At 40.7% G+C, this 14,682-nt stretch overlaps 1 protein-coding gene across 8 annotated transcripts in view; it reads left to right on the plus strand.

Annotated features, from left to right (window-relative positions):
• The window catches only part of CBX5 (chromobox 5), a 37,546-nt gene that overhangs the window by 5,056 nt on the left and 17,808 nt on the right, over window positions 1–14,682 (plus strand). For 2 of the 8 annotated variants that reach the window (XM_072797653.1, XM_072797652.1), the window contains exon 2: window positions 14,062–14,240. In XM_072797653.1, coding sequence (XP_072653754.1) covers window positions 14,104–14,240 — 137 coding nt within the window. In that variant the 5' untranslated portion in view covers window positions 14,062–14,103. Of the gene's footprint in view, window positions 1–31; window positions 135–1,206; window positions 1,316–11,933; window positions 12,091–12,230; window positions 12,332–13,059; window positions 13,635–14,061; window positions 14,241–14,682 lie in introns of those variants that run through there. The other 6 variants (XM_072797646.1, XM_072797647.1, XM_072797650.1 and 3 more) reach the window with 6 other exon arrangements.

Consider the following 14,682-nt stretch of genomic DNA (forward strand, 5'->3'; position numbering starts at 1 on the left):
ATAAACTTTGATTTTCCTTTCCTTCTTATAGAGGATGCCTTTTAGCTGATCATTGTACTAATGGGAAGGAGTCCAGGTCATCCTGAGAAGAGTTGGCTTGTGCAGAGTCCAAGATACAGCTTTGTTGGATTTCTGTAAGCTACTCGAAGCCACATATTCATTTCTGATGACAACTTTACACTTGTGTTGGCAGAACACCCACAGCGACAACTGGTGCCTATGTTTAGTCTGTCCAGGAGCTCCACTAGCTAACATGTTTGGGGAAAAACCTACACTGTTCTTGTTAGCAGCTATGTAAATATTAGACCTTGCTGAGTTTGTCTTCCTGGATCTGCCAGGATTTGGGGGGATAAATTACAGTCTCTGGTTGCCTCAACTTACCCTTTGAAATCAGGGATTAAGGTTTTTAGGCATTCTTCTGGTTACTTGAAGCACAGTTTTTTTTTAGATCAGTAATTTGTTTTATATATGTCCAGTTTATGATTTTTAAAATTTTATTTCCCTTGTATGTTAGTTTCCTGTAGCTGCTAGAACAAATTACCACAACCCTAGTGGCTTCAAACAGTGGGAATTTATTCTTAAAATTCTGAAGGCCAGTAGTCTACAGTCAAGGTGCTGAGCCCCCTCTGGAGGCCCTAGAGTGGAGGCCCTTCCTTGCCTCTTCCAGCTTCTGATCGTTGTCAGCCTTATCTTTCCCTGCTCTGTCTTTGCATTGTCTTCTCCATGTCTCTGTCTCAGAACTCCTGCCTTTTACACGGATACAAGGAATTCTGTTTAAGAGCCAACCAGATACTCTGGGGTAAATTTCAGATTTCTTCTTTCACATCTTTTAGTCACACCTTTTGCCATATAAAGTAATATTCGTAAGCTCAAGGGATTAGGGCTTAGGTGTCTTGGGAGGGGAGCGGTCATCAGTCAGACCACTACACCCTAATTCTCCAATTCTTTTTTTTTTTTATAAAGATTTCATTTATTTATTCATGAGAACACACAGAGAGGAGAGAGAGAAGCAGAGACACAGGCAGAGGGAGAAGCAGGCTCCGTGCAGGGAGCCTGATGTGGGACTCGATCCGGGGTCTCCAGGACCACACCCTGGGCTGCAGGCGGCACTAAACCGCTGAGCCACCGGGGCTGCCCTAATTCTCCAACTCTTATCCAAGTTTATGTAATTTTTTTTTTAAAGATTTTATTTATTTATCCATGAAGGACAGAGAGAGAGAGGCAGAGACACAGGCAGAGGCAGAAGCAGGCTCCATGTACAGAGCCCGACGTGGGACCCGATCCCGGGACTCCAGGACCACACCATGGGCAGAAGGCAGGTGCTAAACCGCTGAGCCACCCAGGGATCCCCCTAAGTTTATGTAATTCAAAAAGAAAACTTACAGGGTGTCCGGCTGCTAAGTGTGTTAGACAACTGACTCTTGGTTTTGACTCAGGTAATGATCTCTGGGTCATGAGATAAAGCCTCATGTGGGGCTCTGTGTTTGGTGCAGAGTCTGCTTCAGATTCTTTCCCTCAACTCATGCAGCTTCTGTACATGCATGGGCACGCTCTGTCTCAAATAAAAAGAGTTTTTTAAAAAAGGAAAAAGTTACTTAATTTTTCTGGTTTCAGGAAAAGGTTATTTGTTTTTGGCAGAGGGGGAAGGAGAGGATTTTTTTTTTTTAAGATTTTATTTATTCATGAGAGTCAGAGACAGAGACATAGGCAGAGGGAGAAGCAGGCTCCCTGTGGGGAGCCCAATGCGGGACTCAATCCCAGGACCCCGGGATCAAAACATGAGCCAAAGGCAGATGCTACAGTCAATCATTGAGCCAACCAGGTACCCAGCATGGAGCCTGATAGGGAGCTCCATCTCACTACCCTGAGATCATGACCTGTGTTGAAATCAAGAGTTGGATGCTTAACTGATTGAGCCACTCAGGCGCCCAAAGGAAAAATTATTTTAAAAATGAGAGGCAAATGGAAATTAAAGTTTAGGAAACCTAGATTCTCTTCCCACTTATGTCTTTAACTACTGATACAACCTTAGGTAAGCCATTTGCCCTCTTTGGTCCCTAGTTTCTCCATCTTATATGGAAAGAATTGGTTAGGTGATTGCTGCTAGCCTTCTAGACTAAAGACTTTCATGAAATGATTCCTGAACTGTCTTGGATTTTGTTTTTGAAGTCAGTGATTTTAAATGTGAATGAAGAACTCATTCTAATATTTTGGGCCAGTATAGGCCTTTGGAGGTCTTGCCTAGGATTTGAGGACTGACTTGTTGGCTGGTTGTCAGATCCTTGGGGTATTAACACAGGATAATAAATTTGTTAATTGTATGTGGTTTTCTAAAAAGGGTGTAATGGATAGGTTGGGCCATTTTTCACTCTTATCCTAATGTATACTCTGGATTTCTTTTCCAGTAAGAGTAGTTTGTCAAAATTAAACACTGACACATTTTTCTACCTGAAACTAGGTCGTGGAGCTAGTTTAAAATTTTTTTTTTAAAGAGTCTATTTTTTTTAAATTTTTATTTATTTATGATAGTCTTTTTTTCCTTCCTCTTTTTTTTTTAAAATTTATTCATGATAGTCACGGGGCCGGGGGGGGGGGGGGGCAGAGACACAGGCAGAGGGAGAAGCAGGCTCCATGCACTGGGAGCCCGACGTGGGATTCGATCCCGGGTCTCCAGGATCGCGCCCTGGGCCAAGGCAGGCGCCAAACCGCTGCGCCACCCAGGGATCCCTAGTTTTAAATTTTTTCACATGCAGTCTTATTCTTCAGACTTAACTGAGTGCGTATTCTGTCATGCTTCGTTGCTAGAAACGACACTAGAAAACATGGGATTGAGATGGTGTTGTTGAAAAGACTATTCAAAGATCTGATTTTTTTATACACTGTCATTATTTATTTCTTACATGTAGAGGAGGAGGAACCAAATTGAATTCAAGTATTTCTCCGATTAAAATCTCCATTTCTTAGAATAAAGCAAGTTCACATCTGAGTCAGCAGGCATAATTATGTCGGAATAAAATGCCCTGCTAAAGAGGTCAACCAACAGGCTGGGAAATCTAGCTTAAGTTTGGTGTCTGAGGCAGATCCTTGAACTCCGTGTACATTCTTTCTCATCCCTAAATCAGTGAGACTCACTTACCTCACAGGAAGTTATGGAGGGTAATATACTGTTAATTTGTTCAGTATTTCACAACAATAAATCTAAGGATCTGATAAAACATAGGCAAACCCCATTTATATGAATAGCTGGAGACAAGCATAGATATAACTTACAGATAGTTCAGGAAATTCATTAGAGTTATTTTAACTTCCTTTATCATCAGACATCTTACCTTCTGTTTGCTGTATACTTTCCAAAGAGGTTTTTTTTTTTTTTCTTCTTTTTCCATAACAGACACAGGAGGTAGGTAGGACAGATAGCTAACACCAGATTAGATGATAAAAGAATTCATCAAGAAGACATAACAACCCTAAGTTTTACACAACTAATAATAAAATTTCAAAATACATGAAAGAAAAAAATGTTGGAACTGAAATATATATATCATTATATTAACGTGTTTCTAAGTAACCCATGGATCAAAGAAGACATCCGAAAATTAGAAAATATTTTGAACTGAATAAAAATGATAACATGACCTTAAAATTTGTGGGATGTAACTAAGGCAGTGCTTAAAGGGAATTTTACTTATTTATTTTTAACAATTTTATTTATTTACTTGTGAGAGACACAGACAGAGGGGCAGAGACACAGGCAGAGGGAGAAGCGGGCTCTGAGCTATACGTAGGAATCCCTAAAGGGAATTTTATGGTATTAAATGTTTCAGGGGCACCTGGGTGGCTCAGTGGTTGAGTGTCTGCCTTTGGCTCAGGTCGTGATCCCAGGATCTGGAATCAAGTCCCAAGGGAGCCCGCTTCTCCCTCTGCCTGTGTGTCTGCCCCTCTCTCTGTGTCTCATGAATAAATAAATAAAATACATTTTTAAAAAAGGTACTAAATGGTTCAGTTAAAAAAGCAGAAAGGTCTAGAGTCCGTGACCTACACCTTTCTTTTTTTAACTTTTTTTTAAAGAGTTTATTTATTTATGAGAGAGACAGACAGAGAGGCAGAGACCTAGACAGAGGGAGAAGCGGGCTCCATGCAGGGAGCCCGACATGGGACTCAATCCCCGATCCCGGGATCACTTCCTGGGCCAAAGGCAGATGCTCAACCGCGGAGTCACTCAGGCGCCCAGGTGACCTACACTTTTATCTTAAGAACCCTAGGACAAGAAGAGCAAGTTAACCCAAATTACGTAGAAGAAAGAAAAATATTAAAAGCAGTAGGTAGTTGGTGAAGAATAAAACAAAATAGAGAAGATCAATGAAAGTGAAAGTTGGTTTTTGAAAAGATCAGTAGAATTAATAAACCAAGCAGATCTTAAAAAAAAAAAAAAACAAGCAGATCTGATGGGGGGTGTGGAAACACAAATGACTACTATCAGGAGCAAGAAAAGGGATATCACTACTGATCCTAGAGACATTGAAAAAAGTAATAAGGGAATATTACGAACAACTATGCCAGTACATTCCGTATCTTAGATGAATCGAATCACCTCCTTTAAAGACAAACTGCCAAAGTTCACTTCAGAAGAAATACAGAACCTCACTAGCCCCATATTTATTAAAGAAATGAAATTGGTAATTGAAAATGTTCTCCCAGTGAAAACTCCAGTCCTGGATGGCTTCACTGGTAAGTTTCACCAAATCTTTTTTTTTTTTTTCTCTCTCTCCTTACCAATCCTTTAAGGATGAGGTATTACCAATTCTACAAACTCTTCCAGAAAATAGGTGAGGGAGGAGCGATTATTAAGGCATTCATTATTTTTAACTTCATCTATTATCAGGCAAACTTTTATTTCACTTATATGTATATATATATATATTTTGTTAAGATTTTTATTTATTCATGAGACACGCAGAGAGGCAGAGACACAGGCAGAGGGGGAAGCAGGCTCCATTCAGGGAGCCTGACGTGGGACTGGATCCCGGGTCTCCAGGATCATGCCCTGGGCTGAAGATGGGGCTAAACCACTAAGCCACCGGGGCTGCCCACCAAGATTTTAAGTCATCTCTGCACCCAAGCTGGGGCTCAAACTCACAACACTGAGATGAAGTGCTGCATACTTCACCGACTGAACCAGCCAGTCACCCGCCCCCCTTTATATTTTTAAGTGTTTCCCAGGTTTTTTTTCCTTCCCTTCATAGCAGACCTATAAGTAGGGCAAATAATACCATTAAGATGAAGTGAACTGTCTAGTTTGACCTTTCAGTGACCTAATTTGGGAGAGGACCACATCTTATTCCTAGTCCTGGATTTTTGCTACTGTTAACAAGTTGCCCCTTTAGTAGCTTTTTTGTAACAGGACTGTCCCTTTGGGGACAGGACTAACAAGTGCTGACTTCACCAAGGAGAAATCCTCAGCCCTTAAGTTGAAGACTGGGTTAGACTCAGTGCCCATGCAATAAATACCCCAGAACAAGGATTAGAAATGCAGTATCAATCATCCCTTTGGCATAGGATTTAAATTAGGATTGTGGTTGGAACGTGGACAAAAAGAAACCTCTTATTTGGTTTAAGGAACACATCAGAACACTCAGTGGAAGAGCTGGGTGGTCTGAGATTGGCTCTCTCTTTTAGCCATTAATCTGGTGGTGGCCTTTCTTTGCATTTAACTATCAATATATCTGAAGTGTAGAACACACTTTTATGATATTGTGGCATAGTAACTCACACTTAAATGTCAATAGAGACACTTGCAAAGACCTACAAGGTTCAATAATTTCTGGTGTGGGTTTGTTTCTCCTGTCATCACCCATTATGTATTTTTTTACAGCTTTTAAATTGCCACAGAGAGGAATTGGTCAGGATCATAATAGATGGCCAAGGAGCTGCCAAGGATACCGTTGCATGGGATGGGAAGAAGTTCAATACTGCCTTGATTTTATTTATCTAAATTGTAGGCTATGACTTCAATATAATTCATGTTGCTAATATACCAAGGTAATGACAAAGCACAAAATTATGCCATATATTGAAGGAATGCTCTCTTTTACTCCATGAAGTTTTTTACAGTCTGAGATATCTTTCTAACTCCAAATATATAAAAACTCCTTTTTTTTGTCAGCATGTATTAATCAGATTTTAGCATATTAACTTAAATTCTAGCATTTCAGCAGTTAAATTAGAGATATTTTGGAAATTTTTTAGTTTATGGTATTCAAATGGATTTTTTTTTAAGAAATTTTATTTATTTATTTGACAGAGAGTGAACATAAGCAGTGAGCTTGATGCGGGGTTAGATCCCAGACCCTGGGATCATGACCTGAGCTGAAAGCAGACACTTAACGCACTGAGCCACCTAGGTGTCCTTATGCAAATTAGTTTTTATGTGTTTTGAATGTCTTCTCTAAACTAAGCCTATCAGAGGGACGCCTGGGTGGCTCAGTGGTTGAGCATCTGCCTTCAGCTCAGGATGTGATCCTGGGGTCCAGGACCCACATCAGGCTCCTTGGAGGGAGCCTGGTTCTGCCTCTGCCTGTGTCTCTGGCTCTCACTCTGTCTCTCATGAATAAATAAAGTCTTAAAAAAAATAATAAACTAAGGTTATAAATTGTCTGGCATAGCAGAGGCTTTTCCTTAAATTAGAGGATCTGTTGGAGTAACCTTAAGGGGTCTTTGTAACCCAAAATCTGTACAAGCTGGATGGTGCCAGATAAAGCACTATGTCTTAATTTTATGGCTCTTTGAAAAATACGACCAGAGATACTTTAGTTCTCTTTTAACCGTTCTGTATTTTGTGAACATGCTCTGCCATAGTGGTATGTAAAAATCTAAGATTCACAGTAACTACTCCGACATGGCTCTAACCCATTTTTCTTAACATTTATTTATGGTGAAATTGCCAGGTTCTTCATGAAAGGTGACTGGATCTCCTAGTTCATGCTTCACATTTAATTAAGAGAGGAGTGGTTGTGAGAATCACACCCATATGAGACTGGTGCCTTCAGAGTTCAGTCCATTGCAAGGATGGAATTGTTGGAAAGCACCATCTGGAAGACATTTGCCCATAGTGATGCCAAATTATCTACTTTCTCATAAATCTTGGAACAATTGGATATCTAACCTTGCCCAGTGATGGATTTAGGTGTGGCCTAACTAAATTTAAAGACGACTGACACTTGAGAGAAGAAATTCAGTAGATTTTAATAAAGGACAGAAAATCCCATTTAAAATTATTTTGTGGGATTGTGTTCTCATAATAAGATTTCAAGAATTTGTGTTACTGCTAAATATGCCAGTGAACCAGACTGATAACTTTAAGCAGTTCTGAGAATTGCTACAGTACACATTCATTTAGATTTTTTAATGGTGGTCAGAGCTTGGAGGAGAGTACAGCTGAACAAAATTTATAAGGCAGTCTTTATCTCTATTTATAATGTATATGTTTTAATCTAAAAGAACAAAAGCTTCTTTGCTCCCTGGAGCAGGAGGCTTGGATAATCAACAAACAATACTTTGCCCTAGAATAATTTTGTGACTGGTTGAGGCAGTGCTTTGGCCTGATTTTTAAAGAATCACAAACTGGAACTGCACTAGCCAAAGGGAGAGCATTTCCTCTCTCCACACTCCTTTCTATTAATAAAGTTTGTGTTGTCTATATGTGGCTTGTTAATGATAGGGGTGTTAACGACCACAGTTAATCTTCCTCCTCAACTCTTTCCTAATCCAGTCTCTTAAATAGACATTTAAAAAGCTTTTAACTCCTCTTGAATTGGGTGCTCATGGGCTTTTGGTGGAGGTGGAGTGATAGTTATCAGCCCATTTAACAAAACCTGAGACAGCCAGGACAGCTGTAATGTGTATCTCTATGCTGTGTTTTTGTTAAAATGCCACATGGCTAATACTTTGGAAATCATAAATCTAGTAGAAGAAAACATTTTTATAGAGGGTATTTTAGTTTTATGCTATGTGTGTTACAAACTTAAAATCATTGGTGCTGCTAGATCCATAAAGAACAAAGAATATAGACCAGATAAAAATGGTTCTGTAAATTTGGTTTCTTTTCATCTGTTTTATTTATTACAATAAGGCTATATAGAGGACGCCCAGAAGACGGTGCTGTAGCTGACAAGCTAATCTTCACTTAAGCCACTAACTTTCCCAAAGCTCCTTGGAGGAGAAATGGGAATGTCTCAAGCCTGGGCCAACTGAAGTCACTCATCAGCAGAATATTTAATTAATACATGTGACAGGGAGCTTTGCATATGCCCTCACACCTTTCCCGTCTTTAGAATGCCTTTCTTCCTGGAGAATTTTGCCTTCTTACTGGGCTTACAGATTTTATACTGAAACTCTAAAATAGGGGTGCCTGGCTGGCTCAGTTGGTAGAGCATGTGTCTCTTGATCTTGAGGTTTTAAGTTTGAGCCCCACAATGGGGTAGAGATTACTTAAATATAAAATCTTTGGGGTGGGTGTCTGGGTGCCCCAGTTGGTCAAGCATCTGCCTTTGGCTCAGGTCATAATCTCAGAGTCTTGGATGGAGCTCTCCCTTCCCACCCCATTGGATTCCCCGCTCAGCAGGGAGTCTGTTTATCCCTCTCCCTCTGCACCCCCTCCTCCCCCTGCTCATGTTTGTTCTCTCTCAAATACATACATACATACATACATACATACAGTCTTAAAAAAAGAAACCCAAAATCTTTGGGGAAAAAAAGAAACTCTAAAATGAAGAGAGAGCTCACTGATTATGTGTTTTGACATTTGGTCTGACTACCACTTCCAAATAGTTCAGTGGGTGGTTCAGTGAAGCAGTTTACCAGTTGGTTTTCATTACTTTTTTAAAAATACAAAGCAAGCTCAGAGAAAGATTTAGAATTATGTTGTATATATACTTTTTCTCGTAAGTAGTGATGAAAATAAAATGTGCTACACCAAGATCTAAGAAAAGACACCAAGACAGCTGGCATTGCAAAGTAGTGACTGGAGGGACTAGAGCAGAGCCTGAACTGGACAAACAGATCCCAGAAACCCTGTGTGGGTGATTCTGTGATTCCAGGATTGATAAATGCAATCCATTACCTCTGTTGTTCTGGATTGCCCCAGTTTTCTCTAATGGCCTAAATTCTGGGGACTGATTTTAATGGTTCCCCCTCCCCCCCTTATACTGAGTGGGATTTTTTGGTCTCTCTTCTTTCTGCTTTGCTGCCTCACCTCTTCCCCCCTTTTTTTTTCCTGGAAGATTTATCTGTTAAAGAAGTCTCCTGTCATCGACTTGGAATGTGGGTTCTGACTGTGCCTGACCACAAAGCTCTTTGATGTTTTTCCAATGCTGACTTCTCACCAGATCCCTGGTTTAGGTTTTTTTTTGCCCAGCCATCGGAGGCCTGTAAGGTGAATTTGCCTTGTATCATTGATACGAACAGTTGGTGGGGCCTGTTCTTTTCTCATGTCCTGATGGGCAGTTGAATTGCTGGCATCTGTCTATAGTTGTTGATGCCTTTACCAGTTACTGTGTGTAGTCAAGAAAGGGCTGAGAGCTGTTATGCCCGAGAGACTCTAGAAACCTGAGAAGCTGCTTACCCCTTCCTATGGAGATTTCCACAAGGATAGGGTTGCGCTCAGAGGCTCATCCTCTCTTCCTTCGTCATGGTATCGGGATTCTACCTTAATCACTCCATCATCCTGCCAGCCATGTCTCATTTCTCCTACTTGAGTGCTCCCTCCTCTCAAGCCCAGCGTGAACCACCATTCTTGATGCTTTATCTGGTCCAGGCGCTGGTCTTAAATTGTCCGTCTGGCTTTGTGTTTCATTTGACCCTAATACTCCGGGTCGCAGTGTCTAAAAGAGAATTATATCCCCTCCAATGTCTGAGTGCATTTCTCATTTCTTACTGCTGCTCCTGAGCAGATCTGTAACTTCAAGGTTAAGATAAGACACATTCCATCAGAACTATGTCGTCATCCTTGCCAGCTTCTGATCTGTGACTGTCCAGGAGATTTACAAGACAGTTGCGTGCCATTCTTTACAGAATATTATGGTTGGACTCTGACTCCTGGCATCAGGCCCAATTTGATTTGTCAGCTGTTACAAAACCCATTTCCCAAAGAGAAAGGGACCTTAGCTGGGTGCCCTTTAGGTAGTTCTTAAGGAGTGGGAAGGAGGAAATTGATCTGACATTATTTCCGGATGCTTTAGGGAAGGGGTAGACACCAGAGTGTCTTTCCTTTGTGGGTTTTACTTTTCCTTTTTTCTGAAAGGTTTCACCAAAATATTAATGTTGCTGTCATCCTTTCCTGTCCTTTATCTCTTCACAGAATTACTGTTAGTCTTTTCATTCTGCTATCTCCAGTGCTTTTGAGTTTTAAGGAGTAAGAATAAGTATTTTTACCCTGAAGAGAGAATGTACCTGCTGCTTATTCTCTGAAGCTTTATTAGTTTACTGGTGCCTAGTTTAATAGCTACTTCTTTCTTGCTGTCTACTAACATGTTGAGCTGCAGGAGTTACTGCATGTGATAGGGTTTAACGGCTTAGGAATTTGGAAGGTCAAGTATTTCCTGCTGCTGTTGTATTTGGCCCTATATTTTTATAAAAGCTTCTCTTTGGGGGACTTACCAGCTCTTTCGTCTCTTTATAAACTTCCCAAGGAGGTAGGCCATGGGGATTTGGCCCATTTTAGTGATTCTGGGATTAAATCTCAAATTATTTACTCAAGATCACACATGGCAAGTTAATCACAGAGTTGGAACCCTGATCTAATTCCTTTGGCATTGTTTTTATATCCTTTAATTACAAAAAGTATTAAAAAGTTATAGGAAAAAGTCCAAAAAGGCAGTTTTTACCCAAACATTTTCTGACAGTTCCACTCAAATTTCAGGAAACCTTCTGTAGCTAAGAACTGTCTACTTTACTTTTATACCTTAAAATTTCTTCTATTTCATAATTTGTTATTAATCACTATTTTCTGCTTTTTCCTCAGTTGGGTTCTTTGCTTTTGATTATCCCTTTTTCTTACTCTCCTGTGGCAGCAACCTCTGGCTCTAAAGACCTGAACCGTAAAGCAGAAGGCTCTAGAGCTCTTGAAAATGTTCTTTAGGGTCAAGAGAGAAGAAACTTTATGGGACTGCAGGTCTCTAAGTAGCTCTTTTTCTTTATCTCTATCATCCTTTATTTCAGGTATTAGGGATTATTGATACGGAGTTTTAAATTATTATATCTTAATGCTTCAGGTGGGTAGTAGTTATTTGAAAATTTGTTTCATAATGTTACAGTCACAATTAATGAAAAGTGGTTTTAACTCAGTAACAGTTGTGGCTGAACTGTTCTCCCCTCTTTTTTTAAGAACTACATAAGGATTACATTTTTTTTCCTACCTGTTAATTTCGGTGGATAGGTTCTTTAATAGTGCTTCAAGTGTCTGGATTGTGTTTCTGTATCTAGTAATCCCTCAAAGAAGGAAAGTTGTATAGTATCCTGAAATACTTCCCTTCCCCCCCTTTCCTGCTATCCCCTCATCCCCCAAGCAATTTTAATTAACTGTTCAGTGACAGATGGCAAAAAAGGCCTTATTTAAAGTGCTTCTGGTGGGCTGGGTTAGGGGTGAGTGGTTTGTACTGATCCTGTTGTAGAAGGGCCTAGCTTTTCCCCTCCCCCTTCTAGTTGAGCTATAATCCTGTTAGATGATCTTAAAATGCTATTGATTAATTCCCAGTGCTCTTAGAGGAATAAGCACAGGTTTTGGGTTTAAAACGCAAGAACCAATTCCCTTGAGCTCTGAATGCCTTTGCTTTGAGACCAAGGGAGTACCTTCCAACTTCTCCACCCAGTCTTCACTGAAAAGGAAAGTTAAGCCTTTTAACTTTTCCGTTTGCCTCTCCCCCCCCTTAGTCTAGTACTGCTGCCAGTTGCCATGGCAACGGGCTGGGACAGCTGCGCAGTGGCTCCCAGGCAGCTGGGTGGGGGCGGGGGAGCTGCCAGCCCGCCAAGCCCCAGACCTGGGAGGGGAGGCCCCTCCTGTTAGCCCAGAGGGAAAGAAAGAACTGGGGCGATCCGGTAGGTAAAGGAGGGAACCCCCATTCATCTTCTACCTTTGGGGTTCCTCTTCTGCATGAAGGTATAAAGGGAGATTTTCTTCTTTCCTCCCTCAAACTGAAGAACACATATGTAAATCCTTGTTTTTCCTCGTGAGGCAGGGGAGGCCATAGCCACAATGCTTAACTGCATGCATCTAACCCGGGGCTGGTTTTAACCCCAGCGCTCTGACCTAAACAGCTCAGCTCCCGGAAATTCCAAGGTGAGTGGGGGTGGGGGTGGGGTACTCTCCCTGGAATATGACATTTCCTGTCTCTAGTGAGGTTAGAGGCTGTTTTTATTTTAAATAAATAAGATTTTTTTTTTTTTTCTTGAAGCTTAGGACTCTCTTCTAAATTCATGGAAAAAATATTTTGAAACTCCTGTCTACATTCTCCCCCTCCGTCCCCTTTTCCAAGTAAAGTACTTTAATAAAAACTTAAGTTTTTTTTACAGGGCAGTAGTGGATACAGACAGTATTTTGGGTGGGCAGACCTATTGCTAGTAGGTTCTAGAGATATGGTTTCCAACTAGATGTTCTTGGAATAATTCCTTAAATTTTGCTAACTTGAAGTAAATTGATAAATGCAACTTTTTATGTTACTTGACTTGAACACAGTTCTGAGATTAGTAGTGGTGGCCTTTCCTGTTCCTGGGAGTCGTCTTCTAGTCAGGATGGAAATATTTTTAGAGAGTGCTGAAAAAAATCCTTTAAGCTTACAGAAAAATAAAAATGGAGTTCAGCTAAGAAAACAATTCCTGCTACTCTATATTCCAGACTGTAGGCACCATTTAACATGGTTAAAGAAGAATTCTTAAAAATGATTATGGAGACGACAATGTGGGAATTTAAAAAAACTAGATTCTGCGTTGAGTACCCCCTGGTTGTGCATATTTCTGAACTTAACTCAATTTCCATTTGTGTTGCCTTGCTTCAGCTTTCCTTGGGCCTATGAATGGTTCCTCTGTGCTTTGAGGCTTCATGTTGATGTGAGTTTGGGGCCAGACTTCTTTCTTTTTCCTCCTCTTCTTCCTTTGGCCCAAAGTCAACTCCAGTTAAGAGAGGTACCTCCTCAACTATTTGGATTAGTTGAGCCATGAGAATTACTGAACAATCCAGTAACTAATTTTTATTTTTTGGACTAAAATTTTTTTTCTCTCTCTGCCTCTCTCCCATCCCCAAGTGAAAAAGGTGGCTTAGTGTATCTGAGATGCCAGCCTTGCTTTTGTGAACTGATGGGTGCTCTGTAGGGACAAGCTCAGTTTGTTTAAGGGAGAGAGAGATATACCAAGTCCCTGAAGACAGTGGTAAAAGATACCTGAGCTTGCTAAGAGACTAGACAAGATTCTCTGGGCTGAGGTTACATTTTGGAGCTTTTTTTTTTTTTTTTTTAAGATTTTATTTATTTATTTGGGAGGGAACATAAGAGAAGCAGGGGGAGGGGCAGTCTACCTGCTGTGCAAGGAGCCTGACTACAAGAAGTCCTGGGATCATGACCTGAGCTGAAACCAACTGAGCCATCCAGGTGCCCCTCTTTTTTCGTTTTTATGAAGAACCTTATTCACTTCATAGGGAAAGGTTTTAATTCTATCACTGTTATTTTAACTAATAGTTTTCTGCATTTATTTGAGCTCCTGGCTTGTAAAACAGTTATAGAAGTACTCAGGAGTAATATACCACACCACTTGTCTTTGGAATCTGAAATTAGAGAAGTTACACAGTTGTGTCTATAATAATGATGTTGGCCTTGTGAGCTGATAAGAAAGTTGTGGTTGGGAAAGTGGTGATTGACCCATTTTTTGCTTATATTCTTAGGACTCCTCTAGAATGCATCAAGACCCAAGAGAAGGGTACATGGCAACTTTGTGTTATACCCCCTGCGTTCCATCAAGAAGAGACAAAGTTTTAACTTCTTGCATGGATTCTGACCATACTGTCCTTCCTATTTGCAGGAACCCGGTGGCCTTAGTCCTTCAGGTGGAACAGCTTGCGACATGGGAAAGAAAACCAAGCGGACAGCTGACAGTTCTTCTTCAGAGGATGAGGAGGAGTATGTCGTGGAGAAGGTGCTAGACAGGCGTGTAGTTAAGGGGCAAGTGGAATATCTACTGAAGTGGAAAGGCTTTTCTGAGTAAGTGCTTCTTTTAGGCCTTAGGACTCTGTAGAGGTGGACACCTTTTTTCCTTCCCCATGAGCCACTGCCGTCTTTGTCTTTTTCCCTCCTCACTTGCACTCCTCCTGAGAGTTTGAAGACGTAGCAATAAATTAAAGAGTCTCCTCTCCCTTGGAGCTGGTGTTTTAATGATAACGCTTTTGAGAGAGAGTATAATGAATTGGCTAGGTGCATAGACATGGAGCCAGATTGCCTAGGTCCAGATTTTGTTCCACCACTTGTGAGCTGGGTGACTTTGGTTTAGTTCCTTAATCTTTTTCCTCCTCAAAAAAACAGGAATAGGAAATGGTACTTGTCATAGGGATGTTGGGTATATGTAGAGCCTGACAGGTAAGCTTAATGTTAAGTATAAACTGTTACTGGAGCACCTGGCTGGCTCAGTCAGTATAGCATGTGACTC

The sequence above is a fragment of the Canis lupus genome, chromosome 25, assembly GCF_048164855.1.
Source record: "Canis lupus baileyi chromosome 25, mCanLup2.hap1, whole genome shotgun sequence".
NCBI classification, from domain to species: domain Eukaryota; kingdom Metazoa; phylum Chordata; class Mammalia; order Carnivora; family Canidae; genus Canis; species Canis lupus.